This window comes from Crocodylus porosus, unplaced genomic scaffold, assembly GCF_001723895.1.
Source record: "Crocodylus porosus isolate Cpor-Errol unplaced genomic scaffold, CroPor_comp1, whole genome shotgun sequence".
In the NCBI taxonomy this organism is placed as follows: domain Eukaryota; kingdom Metazoa; phylum Chordata; order Crocodylia; family Crocodylidae; genus Crocodylus; species Crocodylus porosus.
In genome coordinates this window covers 33,963,704-33,986,592 of record NW_017728948.1, presented here as the reverse complement: position 1 = coordinate 33,986,592, position 22,889 = coordinate 33,963,704, and the positions used below count along the sequence as shown (strand labels likewise).

Here is a 22,889-nt window from a genome sequence, read left to right as displayed (position 1 = left end):
TTCCCCCCCCCTCCCCACACACAACCATTCCCTCACAATAGACCTACCAGCCAGACCCGGCTGCTTTCCATACTGCTGGGCTGTGCTCCTGGCTACCAGTGTGCTGCGCTGCAGCTGCGTGCATGCACAGGGCGTTTATAAGCGACATTATTGGCCACATCAGCCAAAAAAGGGTGATTTCTGATACTGTGAATTTTCCTTATATTTGTTCCGATCTGATATGGGACTGATATACCAATGCACCTCTAGTCATTAATTGTACTGTTCAACCCGTTCACATTATCAATCTCCTGAATTGCTTTCAATAGTCACTGGAAGATTGATGCAGATTCTGGTAGACTCCCAGCCAATCCGGGAGGGTTGGCAACCCGCATACACACCATAGAGCTACAAAGGCTGTTAACACCTTGGAATATTCCCTACCCCAGCTGTTGTACACCACATGCTACAACCATTGTCTAAGAATGACATAAAACCATATAGCTCTCTACCAACATGGTTACCATACATGGTGTCTCGTTTCTCTTCTCTCCATACTGTAACATAAGAACGTTTCAACTCCTTTTCCCTGGCCTAGTGTAGGCTGCATGACTAACTGCATGTCTTAGATTGCCCTAACATACACCAGCTATGTATTCCTGTGACTACTGTGCACTGGCTCTTTGTGACTACCATGCAGAGGTTCAAAGCTATGTAAATAACTATAATTTTAAACATTTTCTAATCAAGTTTTAAATCTAAAAACAGGTGCTTGCCTGTAAGAAATCAATAACCAGGTGTTGAGGTAGAAAGAGATAAGAAGAAACGAACAAAAGGAAACTTTGGAACAATAATCTGCTCTTACCATGCATTTTAAACATAATTATGCAGCTTCAGCTCAGCTCAACAGGTTGAAAAGCAGGTCCTGCCTGTGTTTTACTGTCAGGGCTCCCTGCAACTTCTGTGAGCCAGAATACCCAGCCTGCTAAGCTGCCTGCTAGCTGAAAGCCTAAAGTCATTCTCTATGCCTGAGAAATATAAAGGCAAACACTTGCTCTCAGGGCAAGCTTCAACGTGGTTTCTTATCTGGCCATTTACATACATTATCCATTAGATTCTTGGGAAGCCTATGCTATTCATATAACTTTCTGCCCCCAAGGGTGTATTGGTTTACAAGACCAGAAGACTTTTCTAATGAACCTGGAGAATATATACATCCTTTCAGACATAAAGATTACTAATCCAATACACTAAAGTTTCTCATTAATTTCCCCGCTGTGAGAAATACTGATCTTTGAATAGCTTGAATAGCTAAGTGTTGTGCTTGCTACAAGTCTTTTCTTTTAAAATATAAATTTATCATTGTCTGGAAGGGCCTGGCTCCAGGGTCTGTTTGGCTGACCATTAAACATACGTATGTCAGATGCTAATTCTCAGTGATTACTTGTCTCAAGTGTGAATAGGGGAGGGACGCAAGTTAATTATTGCCCTACTAAATAGTCCTGGCCAAAAAATGAAATCTAATAATTATATTCATATCACATATGACCATTCATACAGGCATAATAATGATAAAGTTAAAAACATCTTGATGCTGCTACCTATACATTTGATACCAAATATGCTGCATCAATGAAATTAATTCCATGAACAGTATTGTGGGTTTGTGACGAGGTGTATGAATGTTTAAGTGAGTAGCTAAAGAAATGCAGTGGTATGGTTATACACATCAGCTTTTCTTACAGTGGAGGCCTTTGTAATAATTCCAGTGAAGTTATATGGTGATACTGGGCGTGTCTACACAAGACAATACAGTAACGTAGCATCAGCAGGCACAAACTTTGACACTACTGCTACATCACCATAATGACGAGCTATATTATAGCACGTTGCTACAGCAACAAAGTGTCTAAAAATAACAGTACACCGCCTAAAGCAAGTATTAAATGATGGTTTAGTAACAACTGTGCCCTGGGGGGCACTTGTAGACATGCCCACTGTGAATTAAAATGTTGCCTGACACTTGTATTCTGGTTTCTTCTCTCCCCCTATACTTGCTTATCTTGAGTAGGTATGTGGTAAATTACTATATCTTGATTTAAGTTTATCCTAAATTAAAAGGCATTTTGAACCAAGGGTTCTAGATCTGTGTACTTTTGTTATTCTTTAATATTGTGATGACTATTTTTTTGCAGTTTTTATGGGGTTGTTTTTAACCAAGTACAGACAGGTCTTCTAAATCCAATCCTGTTCAGAAATGACCTGTTTGTGGGTCTTGTCCCTAGATATCATGTAAACTTCAGTAAATCCTGAAAACCAAAGATGATAAAGCTATATTTTTTCTCAGATTGAGACTCTAGAACATGATCTTCAAGCAGCATTGGATGAGTTACAGGATGTAAAAGAAGAACGCTCCTTTTACCAGGATAAAGCAGACCGACTAAACCAGGAACTTAATCATGTCCTAGGAGGACATGAAAACCGTATCATTGATGTGGATGCTCTGTGTATGGAGAACCGGTGAGTGCGCTCTTTTTAAATGTGCAGCAGATTGTTTAAATTGGTGTGTGCATCATGTGCTCAGTTGCAGCAAAACTTTACAGAAAATGTTTCAAATAATGAACCTTGAGAAATTTGGACTTTTGGTATTCTGTTTGTTTTAATTACTGTTCTATTGTTTTAAAGATTTATTCCTTCTCAAGATAATACTGTTTCATGATGGAGAATTACAAGCTTCAGGGAACTATTTGGGTTTCACTTGACTTGATGTTTTGCCATGTATTTGAATGGGGCGGTGGGGGGAAGAGCGGTGCAGGCTGCATTGTTTTGAGTCTGTTTGTGGCACAGCATCAAAGGCAGACTCAAAAGTCAGCATCTTTGTACCATTCAAATGTCATGTGGTGAATGCCATGACCAAATAGAGACTTCATTTGTAAAGAAGGGGCCCAAGCACCCTGAAGGAACTTTTTTGACCAAAGTTTAACTGTAATAAGGGCTTATATGCACCAACAAGTTTTCCATTGTAGTTATGTGGATAAATTTCCCTGTATAGGCAAGCTCTAATTATATGTGACTACTTTGGGAAAGAGAAATTTAATTTCAGTATGATCCAGCCCTCTCCTAAGATAACAAAGGTTTAGTCACTATTAATGTAAGTATTTATGGTTTTGGTAATTACCGAACACATGCAAATAATTTAGAAAACAGAAATAGGTTTACAAATGTCGTTGCTCCTTTCAACATCACTCTGAGGTAGAGAAATATGAGCCAGGGTACTCATCAGCTCCAGAATTGCTACCTTTTATTTGACCTCATCTGTGTAGTTCTTCATTGATTTAGTAGTGTCAGTTTGTTTTATGATAATTTCAGTTTTAACTGAAATAGTTAATCTGGTGCAGAGCCTAGTGTGGGCACAGTTTTAAGAGTATAAAGATGTGTTGTACTGGTATAGTTTATTCTCCTTTCCAGATGGGGAGAGTTGTCTGGGGTAACCGCATCTTTATACATATATAATTGCATCCGCATGAGTAGGGGGATAGTTACACCCCTTTAATTATAGCTACAAACAGGCATTCATTTTTAGTGTTGGAAAATTCTGAGAAATTTCTGCCACTAGAGATGTTTCCAGGAGAGGGAGCAGCTCAGGCATTCAGCCTGCAGCCACCCTCTCCCCTCTGTTGCTTGTGCTTTTCCAAGACTTCAGTGATCCCAATATGGGGAAAGCATGGGGAACAGTGGTTGCTCTATTTTCTCCATAGAAGAGTGGAGGGTCAAGGAAAGACTTCCTGTGATTCCCGAGATTCCCTGTGATTCTAGACTGGACTCGGAGGGGAGCAGGGCAGTAGGACAAAGCCCCCTATTTGTGCTGGGAAGTGTGGGGCAGCTGCTTCAGTTCCTTCCCAGGCTAGTTCAGGACAGGGCTGGAGCAATGCCCCCTGACCAGGCACTCCGTAGTCTGAGGAAGCCTAGAGACCATTTCTCTACTGCTGCACTCTAGTCCCAGACCAGACCAGAAAGGGAGCATACAGGTATTCATTCTTGTGAGTGAGCTGCTCCCATAAGGGACCCCTGGAAGATCTTTCTCCTGGGGAAGGGTGTGTTTTCCCTGGGAGAAATTGAACAAATGCTTGTACATTTGTAGCTTCTACCAGAAGAGCAGCTGTTCACCTGCATGTGGCCTTTACCGGCTTTAAACCAATATGGCTAAAATTTTACACTTTGGTGAAAACCCAGACAGAATAAGAGTGTATGATTGATTATTATAAAATGATGCAAAAATTGCATAGGCAAATTCCGTGGTAATATTTATTGAAATATAATCTTCCGGATGCCTGTACCACAAATTTAAAATAGAGGATACCAATAAATATTTTCTGTTTTACGATGGATAGTCCCAGGCACCTTCAGTCCACCTACCCATTAGCTTAGAGGCAAGAAATGAGATTTGTAGATCATCCGTAAGATTTAACACATCCAAGCATGGAAGACCAGAGGGCATTAAGGAGCTCTAAAGCAGAGGTCCCATTACACAGACCACTCTGGCAGCAGCTCTCAGTCTTGTGCAGACTGGTAAACTCATGGCCAGTGCTTAAAAATAATAGAGGAAACAGTATTACATGACTGTAATGTAATATTATCTGCCATACTTTTCCAGATACCTCCAAGAGAGATTAAAGCAACTTCAAGAAGAGGTCAATCTTCTTAAGTCTAACATTGCTAAGTACAAGGTAAAGTTGCTAAGTGTAGTTCTATGGTTGGTTCCTCTCTTTATTTAGGTTATTTTTTGTGCTCTTTAAAAGTATATTATAACCTGTATTATAAAATATTAAAAACAAACGGTAAACATGCAAAAGTGAGTGCCTCTCCACCCCCCGGGGCAGAGCATAAAACATTTGTCAGTAATGAAAACACACATACCACCAGAAATTGAAATCCCCTCCCCTCCAACACCCTTCATGGGGTTACACATTTAAGACTAGCTGTCTGTCTTCCACCCTGCAGAGTTCCCCCTCACTGGCCCAGCACAGCACAAATTCGTCCACATTTTGTTGCAAGGTAAAGAGTCCAAACTCAGATGTGACGTGCCTGGACCAAGAAGTGGAACAGTTGGATGGTGTCATTGTAGCTGGGCCCTGCATGCTGTTTTTTTTGGCTTTTCAGGGTCACCACCTTGGCCTGGCCAAGCAGGAAATTGGCCAGACAGACCATGCTCCCTTCAGCTGCCCAGTAGTGGATAGAGAAAATGTAAGAAGTCTCAAAGAAGTCCAAGTCCAGCATACTGAAGGGTGTGCTGGGGGAAGCAGAGTGGCCACAGTTGGAGGGCAGTCCAGGAAGGTGTGAAAGAGATCCTCCTTCACCTCCTTCTTGCAGAAAGGGCAAGCTGGTGATGTTGCTGAGTCTAAGTGGTGACCATGTAGCAGCCACCACTGGATAACTCCATTTTTCTCAGTGATGGATAGCTTGTACGGGGTGCACCAGGCCAAGCAGGCTTGCTCTAATGTTGCCACTAGGTGCCACTTCTGGATCATGTCAGGGCAGCTGGTGAAGACATGGGCATGACTCACTTTGACTGTCCATGTGTGCAACATAGGATCACAAAGTAGATCCCATGACCGTTCTTGTTCAACTTGGGGAGGGAGCAGGGTACCAGAAGTTTCACACAGCCACAGCTGGAGAAATTGGTGGGAATTAGGGTAGTCTGCCTAGCAAGCTGCCATCTGGGAGGGTTTTTGTAGATTTCATAGACATTTGGGCTGAAAGGAACTCCAGAGGATCACTGAGTCCAGCCCCATGCCCCAGGGGCAGGAAGTCAGCAGGGATCATAGGATCCCAGGAGGATAAGCATCCAAATGTGTCTTGAAGGCATTAAAAGCAGGTGCTTAAACCGCCTCCGGCGGCGGTCTATTCTAAATCTTCGGGGCTCGGACAGTGAAGAAGTTCTTTCTTATGTCCAGCCTGAATCAGTTGCGGCGGAGTTTGTGACCATTCAGCCTCCTTGCCAAGAACTTGCCAGTTCTTTGCTAGATAAGCTCATGGACCTAGAAAAATGTCCAGGTCTTAGGTACCATCAAAGCACCAGGATAGGCCTCCAGACGCATCTGGAGGCTGAGCATCAGCCCAGGTGCCCAACAAAAAAGTGTCACTTTTGACCCACTTGATGGTGGGCCAAGTAGGCATGCTCATAGGCCTGCTGACAATGGATCAGGGACTAGACATCAACCTCTCTGCTCATAAAAACAGTCACATCATTGGTTTCTGCTGTCACCTTAACTGTGGGGGGCAGTGTCTGGGGCTGCAGCTGACAGAAGGAGCAAGTGCTGCCACAGTGCATGGAGCAGTGGCTCAGTGGTTAAGGCACAGACCATTCCAGAGAGGGAGCAGTCCTGGCAAATTACCCTGCATGCTGGGAACAGGACACATACTGTTCTGTTCATCTTCAGAAGGCTAGAGTTGCCCCAGTACAAGATCTGAGACAATTAAATGATGAAGAGAGACCGAAAGCCAAAGGCTTCTGGAGTAGAGAATAAGAAGCCCTAGTTGACCCAATAAAAGTTTTTTTTTCCTTGATCCAGGGAGACAAGACCACTGTTTAGGCTGAAGAGTTCCATGGCTTACAAGTCACGTAGTAGAAATGGGTTATCCTGGATGTTCTGCTGGTACAAAGTGGCTGTGTTCATGGTCTACAACTGAGGCCATGATCACTGTGAGTCAAGTGGGCAGGTATTTGGTTAGGATTTTTCAGTGAGTGTACAGAAGTGATACCTATTATAGGTTCTTAATGTCACTGAGATCCCCTTTCTTGAACAAGAGCAGAAGGACTGCTATAGACCACCAGGCCAGGAGGAAGCAGTGGACGAGGCTTTCTTCAAACAGCTAGCGCATGTTTCCCAATCACAGGCCCTAGTTTTCACAGGGAACTTCAATCACGCTGACATCTGCTAGGAGGGCAATACAGCAGTGCGCAGGCAGTCAAGGAAGTTTTTGGAAAGTGTTGGGGACAATTTCCTGGTGCAAGTGCTGGAGCAGCCAACTAGGAGCCATGCTCTTGTTGACCTGCTGCTCACAAACAGGGAAGAAGAATTGGTGGGGAATGTACTAGTAGATAGCTACTTGGGCAGCAGTGACCGTGTGATGATTGACTTCAGGATCCGGAGGAAAGGAGGATGGAGAGCAGTAGGATAAGGATCCTGGACTTCAGAAGAGCAGAATTCCAAATCATTCGGAGAACTCATGGGCAGGATCCCCTGGGAAGCCAGTCTGAGGGAGAGAGGAGTCCAGGAGAGCTGGCTGTACTTTAAAGAAGCCTAACTGAGAGTGCAGGAGCAAATTATTCCAAGAAGACTAGCAAGAGTGGCAGAAGACCAGCTTGGCTTAGTAGGGGGAACTCTTTAGTAAACTGAATCACAAAAAGGAAGCTTATAAGTAGTGGAAACTTGGACAAACAACTAGGGAGGAGTATAAGCATATTGCTTGGGCATGCAGGAATGAAGTCAGGAAGGCCAAAGCACAATTGGAGTTGCAGCTAGCAAGGAATGTGAAGGGGAACAAGAAGGGTTTCTACAAGTATGTCAGTAAGAAGAGAAAGATGAGGGAAAGTTGGTCTCTTACTGAACGGTGGAGGCAACCTAGTGACAGAGGGTGCTGAAAAGGCTGAAGCACTCAGTGCCCTTTTCACTTCAGTCTTCATAGGCAAGGTCAGCTCCCACACTACTGCATCTGGCAGCACAGTTTAGGGAGGAGGTGAGCAGCCAGCAGTGATGAAAGAACAGGTTAGGGGCTATTTAGAAAAGGTTTGACAGGGACAAGTGCAAAGTCCTGCACTTTGGACGAAACAGTCCCATGCACTGATGCAGGCTGGGGCTGACTGACTGGGCACTGACAAGTCAGATGAATGCAGAAAAGCACCTTGGGGTTACCATGGACAATAAGCTGAATATGAGCCAACATTGTGCCCTTGTTGCCAAGAAGGCTAGTGGGGTACTGGGCTGCTTTGGTAGGAGTGTTGCCAGCTTATTCTCCTCTATTCAGCACTGGTGAGGCCACACCTGGAGTACTGTGTTCAGTTTTGGGCCCCCCACTATAGAAAGGGTGTGGATAAATTGGAGAGAGTCCAGTGGAGACCATCAAAAATGGTGATGGGACTGGGACACGTGACTTCTGAGGAGAGGCTGAGGGAACTGGGCTTATCTAGAGGGGAGAAGACTGAGAGGGGATTTAATAGCAGCCTTCAAGTACCTGAAGCAGGGTTCGAAAGAGGATGGATCTAGACTGTTCTCAGTCTTGACAGTTGACAGACAAAGAAGCAATTCTCAAGGCACAGCAAGGGAAGTTTAGGTTAAGTATTAGGAAGAATTTTCTCAATAGGAAAGTAGTAAAACACTGTAGCAGGTTACCGAGAGAGGTTGTGGACTCTATCCTTGGAGGTTTTTAGGACACGACTACAGAAAGCTTTTGCTGGGATGATCTAGTGGGGATGGTCCTGCTTTGAGCAGGAGGTTGGACTAAATGACCTCTGGAGCTCCCTTCCAGCCCTAATTTTCTATCATTTTATGACTGTTGCCAGAAGCTGTCTGGAAGGATCCCATCTTACGGAAGGCTAACATTTCAATAATAATAGGGAGATTGGCTGTGAGTCAAGTCAGAGAAGTCTATTTCACGCCAGGCTAGGCTGTGTCCTAGGCATTCTGAGGGTGTACTGCAGGTGTAGCAAAGTAAAAGCATTCAGTGTTCATGATGTAGAGCCAATCCAGGCGAGCTGTGGAGAGCCCACTGGTGCTCACCTTCTCCCAGACCTACTACCTTGTGCTAGGATGGAAATGCTGTTACATGTTGGATAGGCTTGCCACCTGTAAAGATTGTTTTGCCCTTGTTGAGCAGAAGGTGGATGGAGGCTCTGGTCCATTCTTATCAAGCTTTTCCTGGAGAGTGCAGCTAAAATGACTCCCTAGGATAAGGAGATCATTGCTATCAGCTGCAGTTTTTAAGAGGTCAGCCAATGTCCTGAATAAGTTCAGCCTCTCCTGTACATTGGGTTTGGGTATTCATTAGAATGAGGTGGTACTGCTCCAAAGTCACTTGGATCATTAGGAGACAACTGGGGATGATTTCCTGAGCAACCACTGAAACTGATCTCAGTTTTTGCAAGAGAAGGTTGGAAGTGCATGTAGTGGAGCTGGTGCCATGGCTGAGGAGCATTCTTCCTTTCCAGGTGGTGTGCCAGTCTGCCTTGTTGGTCCAGCCCACACTCATCTCTTGCAACAACATGAAGTCTAACCGTTTTTGGTTCAGGAACTCAGTGAACTACTTTCTTTCCCAGATACCTGTATCTTGTTACGTTTCAGTGAGCTAAGAGTAATGGTCAGCAGTGTGAGAGGTTTTGAGAAGCAAAGTAGCAAAGGCAGAGAGGAAAGATGGAGAAGGAAGGAAGGGCTGTGTCATGCAGGATAGCTCAGAATATTGCCTTTAGCAGTCAAGGGGCTTGGGTTTTTGGGGGGGGGGGTTACTACATATTGCTCTTTGGGGTTGTTTTCTTGGTTTTCTTTTTGCTTTTCTCTTTAATGCATTCTGTTAACTTTTTTGCATCTGTATGCATAATATTTTGTTGTCTCCTTGGCTAGCAGTTTTTGTCAAACTATGAGCCAAGGCTAGGAAGCATGGTCAGGAACCATTTACTTAGGTATTTGGTTCTTGACTTTCTAGCATCCCTTCGTCTCGTCAAGGAATCTAATAATGTTTTCAAGGGAGTAACTTTTCCTTGAGGTTGAGATGACGCATCTGACATCTGGTGATTCTCTTGCCAGGGACTGTCATCCCTCACTAAGGGATTTATCAAATGATGATGTTTGGTTTATCTCTTTGAGGTTGGGGGGTGCTGTTGAACATGTCAAGAACCAGAGCCCATGGGTTCGCCTTTCTCCTCATTTTTAGACTATGAATCAGTGTTCAGTTTAGAGCAGGAAGGGGCTGAGGCCTTGGGAAGGGACTGAAGCTTGTGGGGAGTCATTTTTCCACTGGGGGCATCAGGATCATTCCCTTCCCTCTTGGTGGGTTCTCTGATGTTCCTGTCAACCGCAGCTCTCTTAACGGCCATACTTTCCTGGGTTGAAGCTTTTGAGTCTCAGCTTTGCTTCTAGTCTGTACCCTTGGGGGCTAGGTCAGAGGAGTTCATCTCCTCAGCACCATCTAGCTCAGGGAAAGCTCTTGGGACAGTTTTGAACTGGCTGTGGCAATTTTCCTTGCTCTTGGGTTTGGCTCCAGGAGTAGGAGTAATGTTTTCTTCTGAATGCATTGGGTGGGTTGGATGAGAGTCTGGCTTCTTTGTGCCAGTAGTCCTGGAAGAGGCAAGAGCGCATTGGGTGCAGGTTCGGTTCCTCTGTTCTGTTTTTTGCCTGGATTGGAGTAGGGTTGTCCTCCCCCCTCATGTCTGGGCTGTCCTTGCTGCAGTCTGCTTCTTCACTGGGCACTGACAAGTCAGATGAATGGGAGCTGCTGCAGCAAGAATATGTGGTCTCTTCTGTGGAGGGGAATCTGTTCAGCCAGCATGTATCACAGAGTTTTCAGAGATTTCCTCCCATCTTTCAAAGGACAGAATCTAACTCAGGAGAGGTTCAAACAGTCAGAGTTCAAAGGGCAGCAGGAGGAGAGGCAATTTTCAAAGTTATCTTAGCAAATAGCTTGGCAGATCTGGGAGGCATCCATTTTGAGAGAGAGAGGGCCGAAGAACAGAATTTGAGCCCTGAAACTAAATAAGGCAGAGTGTTAGTGAGAACTGCAGTTTTATTTTTAGACTCTTCCAAAAAATTATTCTTTCTGTTGAAAGGATCTTAAGGTCTTAGTTTCTTTTGGATGTTCTTAAAGGAATTTCAAAAAGCACTATGCAAGATAAATAATTCCAAACAGTTATCATTTTCTCCAAGGTATTACTGCTTCTATGTGTGTATTAAACAATTTTTCAAGAAACAGGAAAATTTTACAAGCCATGGAGGTTAGAAGAAACTGGAGAGTGGGATAGGCACACAGTTCTTTTTTTACAGTATAGGGGGTTCTTCGGCTAGAATGTCCAAATACCATGGAAAGATTCCTATTCACCATAGCGATATGTAGAGGGAGATTCCAGCCCTGGGAAAAAAACTATAGGATCACAAAGCTTTGGTATTTTCTTACTCTCATGCTTTTTTTTCCCACTAGTATATCTCTGTATCACTATATCTCTCTATATTTTTGCTGCCTTAGAATGCTCTAGAGAGACGGAAGAATTCCAAGAGTCACAGTAGATCCAGTAGCAGTGCTCTGACTGGAGTCCTTTCTGCAAAACAAGGTATTACCTAGATGTCAAGTGAGTGCACAGAACTCCTTTTATATTTCAGTATCAACTAAGTTATATTTTCACTAATTATCTTGTGCATTAATTTTCTCTAACCTCTCTCTTGCCAGTTGTACCCCAAAGTCCCTTTCCCATCTGTCTACAATAAAACTGCTGAAATGATTTTCTGAGTTTTTTCCATGTAATCACAAATTTTCCTACTAAGTCCCTCTACTGCTTTGGCTTCTTCCTTTCAAAAAGCCCTATACAACTTTGATCCAGATGAATTTCTTTAGGAATTATGCCTTGCTTAGCTGGCAGACCCAGCCAGGACTCCCTATTTCAGCAGTAGTGTGGGGAATGCAGAGAGAAGGTGGGGCAATGGCAGTTAAGTTCAAGATCCACTCTTGCTCTTGGGAGCTTCTGCCTAATAAGCCCTTTCCTACAGAAGAGAAACAGAGCTGTTTCCCCGAGGAGGAAAGAAGCAAAACCAGCCCTTAGTTACCCTTTGAAACACAGTACGGATAAAAAAAGAAAAGTATAATGAGAAAAAAGCATTATTTTTCTGGATGCTAGTATTAGTATTTTTTAGAGTGTGATTCTACTCCTTCCCCTCCTCTGTCCAAGCACACACAGGTATGTGTGTGAACACAAAAGTGCATTCCAGATGTAGTCTTGTTTACTTATATTTATATAGCCACACAAGGTAAGCAAACTGAAGATGCCAGGAGGCTTGTTGATGTGGCTAGTGAAATGCAAGGTACAGTCTCTCTAAACTTATATGTGACAGCATTTTACATTGGTCTCAAACAACCATAAGGAATCAATAATTCTAAACATAAAATGTAAGCTTCCTTATTTCCATTTTCTTTTTCATTTAAAATGGAGAAAATACTCCATTTTTGCCAGAGTTGAGAGAACAAGTGCCCAAATGGCAGAGAAGAATTAGGTATCTTTCCTCCTGGAAAGAGACTTACTTGCCAAAAAAAAAATTAGCTAAGCAGAAAATAAGTCCATCTGTGATTGTCCAGTCAACTGCTGTCAGAAACTGATCAGCTCAAACAGAAATGGGTTTTTTTGACAGTTGAATATTGTCTGCATGAATTATTAAAATAAACCTACCCCCAGTTAAGTAATAAAATAAAACTAAAACTCACTTTTCTTTGTAACCTTTTAGTTCAGGAATTGTTATCGGAGGATCATGGATGTAGTCTACCAGCCACACCCCAGTCCATTTCAGACCTCAAGTCTTTGGCCACTGCCTTGCTGGAAACCATCCATGAGAAAAACATGGTCATACAACACCAAAGACAAACCAACAAGTAGGTGATAGAACTTGGAAGCAAGGAGAAAACAAGACTGATTTTTTTAATTGTTTAATATTAGAATTTTTATACTGAAGAAGGAAAGAAAAGATGGTCAAATGTCCTGTCTCTATCTTCAGTGAAACCTCTCTCTCTTGCTGTGAGTAGGTAGTCTACTCTGTTAAGAGGATTTAGGGCCTGCCAGCCATGTTTTGTGACTGAGCCCTTTAGGAATAGATGTTTGGATTTAGTAGAGAGGATTATCACACCCACCTGGGAAAGGGTTAGGGATTGTCTGAGCATCTCTCGATTCCTACAAAGATTTGCAAAGACCATTTGAAGAGGGAAGCTCTAGGAAACTGGAAGCTGTGGCAGGCTCTGGAGCAGAGATTCCCAGGCTAGTAGGACTAAGAAATTGCTGCCAGGAGCAAGGAGGCTCTAGTGAGGAAGCCTCTTGGTCTGGGGAAAGGTAGCCAGTTTTCTGTTGAGGTCTGCTAAAGATTACTGTTGGTAATCATCAAGTGGTGTTCTGAAAAAGAAAGAGCCTGAGAAGATTCTGGATGTAGCAGTGTTTAATCTTACCTAGACTGAGATAAGGCAGCCCCATACTGTCCCAAATGTGTGGCTTGGACACATCCAGGAAAGTTCTTAATGTAGCAGCTTGACTGTAGGCTTTAGGATGCATACATTTTCAGTTCTTAACAGTACTGTGCGAGTTTTAACAATCTGTTTTATGAATTCATAGATTCTTCATGCTGAAAGTTACTCTTAAGTACCCAACTAACCAGTAATAATCTAGCTATTTCACACACTTTGGGGTTTCCTTAGTACCCAGCATGATGGCATATAGCTGTCCTTTGATGCAACTTGACAGTGACTGCCTTATGTATTGTGAAAGTGGGATTCTAGAAGGAAAGTGTTCTATGAATGTGTTCAGCATTATTGAATCACTGCGGGTAATCAGAGGTAATTCAGCCGTTTATTAAAGGCACATTAGAACCAGATACCAGAAGCAGACAGTCTTCTTTCAGGGAAGGAAGTAGTACTGAAGGAAACAGGATGACACTAGAATAGATGATTTACTTTGAAAATTGATACTTCTAATACAAAGCAACATCTTATAGAAATGGCAACAGAATTGGAGGAACAGTTGCATGCTTTGGATAAACAAGAATCTGGTTAGCCAAAGGGAGGCTAATGTGTCATCAGCATTGTGGAGAGGATCTTAGGAGAAATGAAGGGACCCCTCTCTAAGCACCCTGTCAACATTTGTCGTTCAGTAGTAATCTGTGTATTATTTCAGAATACTCTGTCAATACACAACCATTCTAATTAATCTGTCCTGGCCTGTAATGTAACATGTATCTATGAAGAGATGCAATGATAGTATCAGGGTGAACAGATACTGCTGTAAGCCTAAGTGGATCCAGGATTTTGAAAAGGGAATGCAGGAATAGTGACCGTCACTGCATGGGTGGCTTTAGTCCCTGCTCCCAGCCCCTCCCCCTTTCCCCAAATGCAGATGGCAGACCATGCTGTGGAGCAGCAGCCAGGGACTTCTTAAGTCCCATGTGGCAGGGTGGGGTCAAGTGACACAGTAGTGCCCTTTTTTGGTGTCCCTGCCTTCTCGGGTTGCTTGGGCCTGTCTCTTTTGCTTACCTGCCATGCCTTGATGTTGCTTGGGAAAACAATTGGGAAGCTACCCAAGGCCCAGAGGGAATCTCGTCTGCTCCTAGGTTGCTCCCTATTGATGTCTTTGGGGACCCAGTATCTTAATGGTTGTATTCGTGGCCTCTGACCTCCCCGTCTCTCATGCCTTGCAAGTGTTACCAGTCATTAGCACAACTGGTATCACCCACTCAATACTTGGCCTTTCAGGCCTCAGCATCTTTGTAGGCCTCTGCCTCAGCCTTTCTGGTCTTGGCTCCTTTTATCTATCTGTGTTCTTTTACCTTCAGTCTGCTGTTTGGAGCCTCAACTTCTGGGCCCAGCCCTCAAGGCCCGTGCTAGCGTGGCTTGTATACAGCCCTAACAGAGCTCATGCCCTGTTTTCTTCTGACCACTAGCAAGGGCTCAGAGGTCCATGTGCCCCTCAAGGCACCCCACCTGCAGCCTCCTCTTCCCCCTTTTGCAACCACATCCAGTCCTCCAGTTAAGCTTAAACAAAAAATTATAGAATGATAGACTCAAAGGACCGGAAGGGACCTACAAGATCATTAAGTCTGGTCCCTTGCCATGGGCAGGGAGTTATTGGGCTCAAACGAGCTCAACAAGGTACTTATTCAGCCTCATCTTGAACACATCTAAGGATGGCAACTGTACCACCTCTGTGGAGAGTGTGTTTCAGATTCTGGTAATGCTTACAGAAAAAAAGTTCTTTCTTATATCCAGCCTAAATTTTCCCTCAGTCAGCTTTTGTCCATTGGTCCTTGTCCTCCCTTGAGATGCCTTCCTGAAGAGTTGCTACCCTAGATCTTGATGCTCATCCTTGATGTACTTGTAGGCAGCTATGAAGTCACCTCTCAGTCCTCTCTTACTCAGACTGAGCAAGCTCAGTTCCTGGAGTCTTTCCTCATAGGGCCCACCCTCCAGGCCCCGTCTCGAGCTTATCCACATCCTTCCTGATGTGTGGTGTCCAGAACTAGACACAGTACTTCAGCTGTGGTCTCACCAATGCTGAATAGAGAGGGAGGAGCACTTCCCTGGATCTATCGGCAACACATCGGCTAAGTTTTATGTGCCCTGACGGCAACCTCATCACACTGTTGACTCATGTTCATCTTCCAGTCAATTGTGACCCTCTCCCATTCAGATGCTGTCAGCCAGTGTACCACCACCTACCATGTAGTTATGGTGAAGTTCTTCCTACCCAGGTGAGTTCTTCCTACCCATGGCTCATCAAAAGCATCCAGGAATGTCTCAAAGCCAAAAAGGAGGCGTAGACCCAGTGGAACTGACGGGCCCTCACCAAGGAGGATTATACCTCCATTGCTCAAGACTGCATGGGGGGCTGTTAGGAAGGCTAAGGTGGAAATGGAGCTGGGACTAGCGACCCAAATCAAGGATAACAAGAAGTTCTTTTTTAAATACATAGGGGGTAAAAAGAAGGTACTGGGTAACATAAGGCCTCTGCAGGATACCTAAGAAAATCTAGTGGTCACGCCAGATGACAAAGCTAACCTCTTTAACAATTTCTTTGCCTCCATCTTTTTGAGCAGGGACTGGGGCGTCCCCTCTACTGGGATCCCCAACAGACCCAGAGGAGGTGCTGCCAGGCCCAGGGTCAGTGAGGACCTAGTCAGGGAACTTCTGGTGGGACTAGACATGTTCAGATCAGGAGGTCATGATGATCTCCACCCCAGAGAACTGAGGGAATTAGCAGAGGTCATTGCGGGACTCCTGGCACAGCTTTATGAGCACTCATGGTGCTCTGGCGAGGTGCCAGAAGACTGGAAAAGGGCCAATGTCCCCATTTTCAAAAAAGGGAGGAAGGAGGACCCAGGAAACTACAGGCCCTTTAGTCTTACCTCCGTCCCGAGAAAGCTTTGAGAAAATTATCTAGGAGCACATCTGCGAGGGACCAGCAGCGGGAATCATGTTTAGGGGCAACCAACATGGGTTCATTCGAGGCAGGTCCTGTCAGACCAACCTGGTGGCCTTCTATGACCAAGTCGCAAAATCCTTGGACGCAGATGCAGTGGTGGAGGTAGTCTTTCTGGACTTTAGGAAGGCCTATAACACCATCTCTCACCCCAGCTTCTTAATTCTTATTAAGAAACTAGGCAACTGTGGCGTTGATGCCTACACAGTCAGATGGGTCTCAAATTGGCTGGAGGGCCGCACCCAGAGAGTGGTGGTGGATGGGTCTTTTTTGACCTGGAGGGATGTGGGCAGTGGGTTCCCCCAGGGCTCGGTCCTCAGGCCCACACTGTTCAACATCTTCATCAGTGACTTGGACGACGGGGTGAAAAGCACCTTGTTCAAATTCATGGATGACGCTAAGATGTGGGGAGAAGTGAGCATGCTGGAGCAGAGGGACAGGCTGCAACTAGATCTAGACAGGTTACAGGGGTGGGCAGATGAGAACAGGATGAGATTCAGTACTGACAAGTGCAAGGTACTGCACCTAGGGAGGAAGAACCAGCAATAAAGCTATGGGCTGGGGAACTCCCTTCTAGTCAGCACAGAGACAGAAAAGGATCTTGGTGTCATTATTGATTCCAAAATGAACATGGGCTGCCAATGTGGGGACATGGTCAGGAAGGCTAACCACGCCTTGTTATGCACCCACAGATGCATCATGAGCAGGTCCAAGAAGGTGATCCTCCCACTCTGTGTGACACTGGTCAGGCTGCAGTAGGAGTACTGTGCCCAGTTCTAGGTGCTCCTGCACTTCAGGAAGGATGTGGACAGCATTGAGAGGGTCCAGAGGAGAGCCACTTGCATGATCATGGAGCAGCAAGGCAGGTCCTATGAGCGGAGGCTACCGGACCCGAACCTGTTCAGCTTCCACAAGAGAAGGCTGAGGGGATCTGGTGGCTGTCTACAAACTGCAGGCTATGGGAGTCCCTGTTCTGCCGAGCACTACTGGGAGTAATGAGGAATAATGGCCATAAGTTGACTGAGAGTAGAGTCAGGCTAAACATCAGGAGGCACTACTTCACAGTCAGGGCAGCTAGGATCTGGAACTAACTTCCAAGGGAAGTGGTGCTTGCTCCTACCCTGGGGGGGTCTTTAAAAGGAGGCTAGATGATCACCTAGCCGGGGTCATTTGACCCCAGAATTCTTTCCTGTCCATGGCAGGGGGTCGCACTTGATGATCTGCTCGGGTCCCTTCCAACCCTGCCAGCTATGAACCTTGCACTTCTCCCTGTTAAACTTCATCTGACTCCGTTGCACCCATAAAACGAGTCTTTCATGGCCATCCTGGATCTTTAGCCTATCCTTTGATGCGCTTGTGCTTCCCCACAACTTAGTATCAGCCACAAACTTATCATTTAGCTTTCCTCCCCCTCATCCAAGTCATAAATAAATATGTTGAAGAGCATGGGTCCAAGTACAGATCTCTGGGGGACACCACTGCAGATGGCCTTCCGGGGTGAGGCCATCCCATTGATTGCCAGTGGCTGTAACTACAAGTGCACTGGCTGTATAACAAACCCTCCTCATCCTGGGTACTAAATCCCTGCAAGCTCTCAGTTCCTTATTTGTAGTTCCCGGGGCAGCTCAGGTATCATTTAATTGCTCCCCTGCAGCTATCTTGCTGCATAGTTCTTCTCCCTGCTACTTGCATAGCCCGACTTGACTATCTGATCTCAGACACTCTCTTTATGTGCCTCCTGGGCCCTGCCCCTTCTGGTCAAAGGACTCTACAACCATACAGAGGCCCCTTCTGTGCCTGATGGTCAGTCTGCTTTCCCTACTAGGGATTAGCTCTGCTGCCTGCAACTCTTTGCTTCTGAGCTGCCTAAATGCCTGCCCTATTGCTGCTTACTGCTCTGTGACTGCTTCCTTGAAGAGTTACTCCCCCAAGGGTAGCTGCTATCTGGTTAACTACAGGTCTGCCTGGTTGTTGGCAGCTGGCTTATTAGCAGTTAGCCTCCCAGACACAGCTCAGCCTGCTGTCATCTCTTCATAGATTTCCTAGATGTGAGAGCTGGAAGGGACTTCGAAGATCATCAAGTGCAGCCCCCTGCCCCAGGGGCAGGAAGTCAGCTAGGGTCAAAGGACTGCAGCAACATAAGCATTTAAATGTTTCTTGAATGAGTCCAGAGTAGGTGCCTGCACCACTTCTGGAGGGAGTCTATTCCAGGTCTTGGGGGCTCGGACAGTAAAGACATTTTTTCTTGTGTCCAGCCTAAAGCTGTCTTGGAGGAGTTTATGATCATTGGTCCCTGTTTTTCCTTGGGGTGCTCTGGTGAGCAAATGTTCTCCCAGGTCCTGATGTATACCCCTTACATACTTACAAGCAGCCACCAGGTCCCCCCTGAGCCTGTGCTTTTCCAGGCTGAGGAGTCCCATGGCTCTCAGCCTCTCCTCATAAGGCTTATTCTCTTGCCTTCTGATCATGCAAGTGGCTCTCCTCTGGACTCCCTCAAGCTTCTTCACATCCTTCTTGAATTGTGGAGCCCAGAATTGGATGCAGTACTCCAGCTGCAGCCTCGCCAAGGCCGAGTACAGCAGAAGGATGACATCCTGAGATTTACTTGAGAAGCATCTATGGATGCAAGCCAGAGTTTTGTTTGCTTTTCCAGCTGCGACGTTGCATTAGTGGCTCATGTTCATCTTCTGGTCAATCATGACCCCCAAGTCTCTTTCAGCAGTGCTGCTAGCAAGCGTAGCACTGCCGAGCCTATAAGTATGCTGCGGGTTTTTTCCCCCGAGGTGGAGTACCTTACATTTATTGGTATTGGATGTCATCAGGTTTGTGTCCGCCCACTTACCAAGTTTATCCAGGTCAGCCTGGATCACTAGCCTGTCCTGAGGTGTGGACACTATGCCCCAAAGTTTAGTGTCATCGGTGAACTTAGTGTACTTTTGACACCAATAGCCACATCATTGATAAAGATGTTAAAGAGGACCGGTCCAAGGACAGAGCCTTGGGGGATGCCACTGGTCACAGAGCGCCATAATGATTTGCTACCATCGAACACTACTCTCGGGGTCTGACCTCAGAGCTAATTTCCCAGCTATCAGACTGGTGTAGCCGAGGCCACAGCTGGCCAATTTTTCCATGAGGAGGTCATGGGACACCAGATCAAAGGCTTTTTTTAAGTCCAGATATATGATATCAGTCTCTTCTCCCTTGTCCAGGTGATAGGTCACCTTATCATAGAAGGAGATGAGATTGGTCAGGCAAGACCTACCCGCAACAAACCTGTACTGGCTATCCCTCAGGACATTGCCCTAAGCCAGGTTACCCAGAAGGGTCTCCTTGATAATTTTCTCCAGAATCTTACCGGGGATTGAGGTCAAGCTGATTGGCCTGTAATTCCCAGGATCTACTTTCCATCCTTTCTTGAAGATGGGTACCAGACTGGTCTTCTTCCAGTCCTCAGATATTTCACCTGAGTGCCATGAGTTTTTAAATATTTTTGCCAATGGTTGGGCTATGACACCTGCCAGCTCCTTGTGCCTCTTCTTAGAGTGGCAGGCAACACCTAGGGGACCCAAGCAAGGGGAGAGAAAATGGATGCAAGGGGAGGCACCACTGAGCATGGAGGGGAAGTGAGGGGGTGCCAACGGTTGGTGGTGGGGTGAGGAGGTGGATTGTTACCTGCTTCAGAAACTTAAAAATAAGTCCCTGACTGAAGCTCCTCTGGTGTGATCCAGACTCCATGGAGAGCCTAGGCCACTGGAGTGCAGAACTACACAGTAGAAAGGGGTGGTTGGCAACTGCGCCATCCAGACATATCCAAGGCTATAAGTTATTATAATGTAGGATTGATACAAGTGTATCAAAAGCAGTTCTTTCAGGTCTGAAGTTACAGCAATGCTACAGGAGCTGTATACACTGTAACAGCTGATGTGAGCTCCTGCAGGCAGCACCCTTTTTGCCTTTTCAAATGATTAAATGTTACATATGTTCATAACTTCACTTTGTTTTACTTTTAGGGTGTGTGCGCACAACACATCCTTTCTACAGAAAAGTTGACTTTAGATTTTACTTTGGTGTACATTACTCCAACCAGCTCTCTGTCTAACTGTCCGTAGAACATGCTGTTACAGCACCTCACCACTTGGTAGCGAGAGACAATTTGCATTAAGCAAACATCTACCCTCAGATGAAACTGAGTTTTCCCAATATTACATTTTGGGAAAGACGTGTGGGATCCATGGATTTTTATGGGTCCATTGTGGAAAGTGTTGATTGTGGAAGCAGTGGAGATGTGTTGGCAGGTTAAAGCATCTGTTGCTAAGGCAACGCTGTGTCCCATTTGATGTCTGGTGAGCAGTGGGGAGTTTTGCTTCCTGTGAACTGGGCAAGGTTGGGGGTTTGGAAGTGAAGGGGCTTGGAATATTTCTCTTGGTCTGGTCTAATGAATTGTTTGATGCTTCTTCTGATCAATTCCAGTGTGGGGTGGTAGGTGACCACCAAGAGTATATGGTCACTGGAGGGTGGGGGGTTCCTTTTTATATTGTAATAGGTTGCTGCAGAGTATTTAAATGGCTCTTTCAAAAATATTTCTGTTTTTCTACTGGCATGTCCTTGTTTAAAGGCAACACATATTGATGGATTTCATTCTTCCAGTAAACAATTCTTTGTCTGCTACCCTTGAAAATTTTCCTCCCCTCCTCCATCTTCATGGTTCTACTCTCAGCTGTATTTGCTTGTTTCCCTCCTCAGATCTGATGAAGAATGTCTTGCATTTGAAAGCTTGTTTGACTTTATTCCAACCATGCAGCTGGTTCAATGAAAGATGTCACCCCCCAAAAACCCCTTGCCTTTCACATAATTCCTGAACTGTCATGGCTACTACATTACTGTAGCATTACCACTTATTTTCCTACTAATTTCCTCCTTTACTCTTAATCAAACAGCAATGACTTTTGGCACAAAAAAATGTAACTTCTGTGTTTTTTTACTGCTTTGTCTTTGTGTGCATCATCTTTGTGGATCATGTGGATGTTGTTCCCAGAATGTAATTAGGTAAAAATTGTGCCCCCTCTGTTGGCTGGCTACAGGAGAGAACATTTTGAATCTGAAAAAATGGTGGATTTTGGCATTACTTACACCCCAGGAAAGTATGTGCAGAGAAATTCAAAATGATACACAAGAAAGTTCAAAATTATGTAAAATTAATTACTTCAGTTTAATTTTTGTGTGTGTGTGTATGTATGTGTGTGTGTGTGTGTGTATGTGAATATATATATAACACTATTTGAAACTTCATTAGAAATATATGCAGCTACTTTATATGGTTGTGGGGTGTGTGGGGAATTTGTGAAGGTGTGGGGGTGTAGGTATGTGTGGTATTTGTGGGCAGGTGTGGGGTTTGTAGGGTTTGTGAAGGGGGGTGAAGTTTGTGGGTGGGTCTGGGGTTTGTGGGGAGGTTGTGAAGGGATGTGGGTGTGTGCATGTATGGGGTTTGTAGCTGAGTGTGGGCCTCCCTCATGGTACACAAACCTGGTCATCACCACCAGCTCAGCAGTAGCAGGCAGGCAGCAGGCCCTCAAGGTGCTCATGGCTGTGGCAGGCAGAGCCCCTTGCAGCTCATGCTTCTGGTTGAGTCTTACAGCCTGCATGTACTGGCGCTGAGTCAGCCTGGCCCACTGGCGCACACCTTCAAATCAGACCAGGCTGGCTCTGTGCCAGCACGTGGGGCTCATGGCCCTGCAGGCAGGAGCCATGGGCCATCAGGCTGGGTAGACTCCATGCTTCCATGTGTGGCTTCCTGCTGAAGTGCTGAAAGTCCCATGAGGAGGCACAGAGTCGGCCAGCCCAGCCCAGCCCAGCCCAATGGCATGTGTACCAAATGCGCCATTGGGCTGGGCAGGCTCTGTGCCTCCACATGGGGCTTCCAGCACACTAATGGGAAGCCCCATGTGCAAGTAAGCAGGAGCCTGCCCAGCCCGATGGCATGCAGCTCTGTGCCTACATGTGTAGCTTCCCACCCAGTCTGATGTTGCCTAGCTCCCAGTCTGTGCACCATTGGGCCTGGCTGGCCTTCCACATGGGGCTTCCAGCACTTCAGCAGGAAGCCACACATGGACCCACAGTGTCACATGCCACCAGACTGGGCAGGCTCTGTGCTTTCACATGTAGCTTCCTGCTGGAGTGCTGGAAGCCCCACGTGGAGGCACAGAGCCAGCTGGCCTGGCCTAATGGTGCATGGCCCACACGCACCCACAAACCCCACCCCTCCTGTAGGCAGGAGCTCCCCTCCCCACTTACCCAGCATCCAGTCATACAGCTCTGTGCCTGCATCATGGAGGTGGAGGCACAGAGACTGCCACAGTTAAATTATGCAAGATTATGTAATTATGCACGGTAATGCCATTTACGGGCAAAATTGCATGGGTGCATGAATGCATAATTCCCCAGGGTTACTAGGAGGAAAAGAAACAAAAGCAGACCACTGAACCCTTGTGTCATGAATGGGTTTATACTATTCAGTACTTATGTGAGTAGGTTTTAAAGGCAATTCCCTGTTAAGGTCAGTGACAGAAAGTTCTTCAAATATAATAGTTTTAAATAGCTTCATCTTTGTTAGGAAGGACAAGCAAAGACTGATCAGTGATAAATGCAGACAAGAAGTTGTGATGAACACAATTTCCAAAACTCAGTGTATAGGAGAGCAGTA

General features: G+C 45.5%; 1 protein-coding gene across 1 annotated transcript in view; it reads left to right on the top strand.

Moving 5' to 3' along the window:
• The window catches only part of CCDC149 (coiled-coil domain containing 149), an 83,384-nt gene that overhangs the window by 41,988 nt on the left and 18,507 nt on the right, over window positions 1-22,889 (top strand). Inside the window, 4 exon segments of the mRNA XM_019552721.1 lie at window positions 2,327-2,499; window positions 4,634-4,706; window positions 11,212-11,296; window positions 12,459-12,603. Coding sequence (XP_019408266.1) covers window positions 2,327-2,499; window positions 4,634-4,706; window positions 11,212-11,296; window positions 12,459-12,603 — 476 coding nt within the window.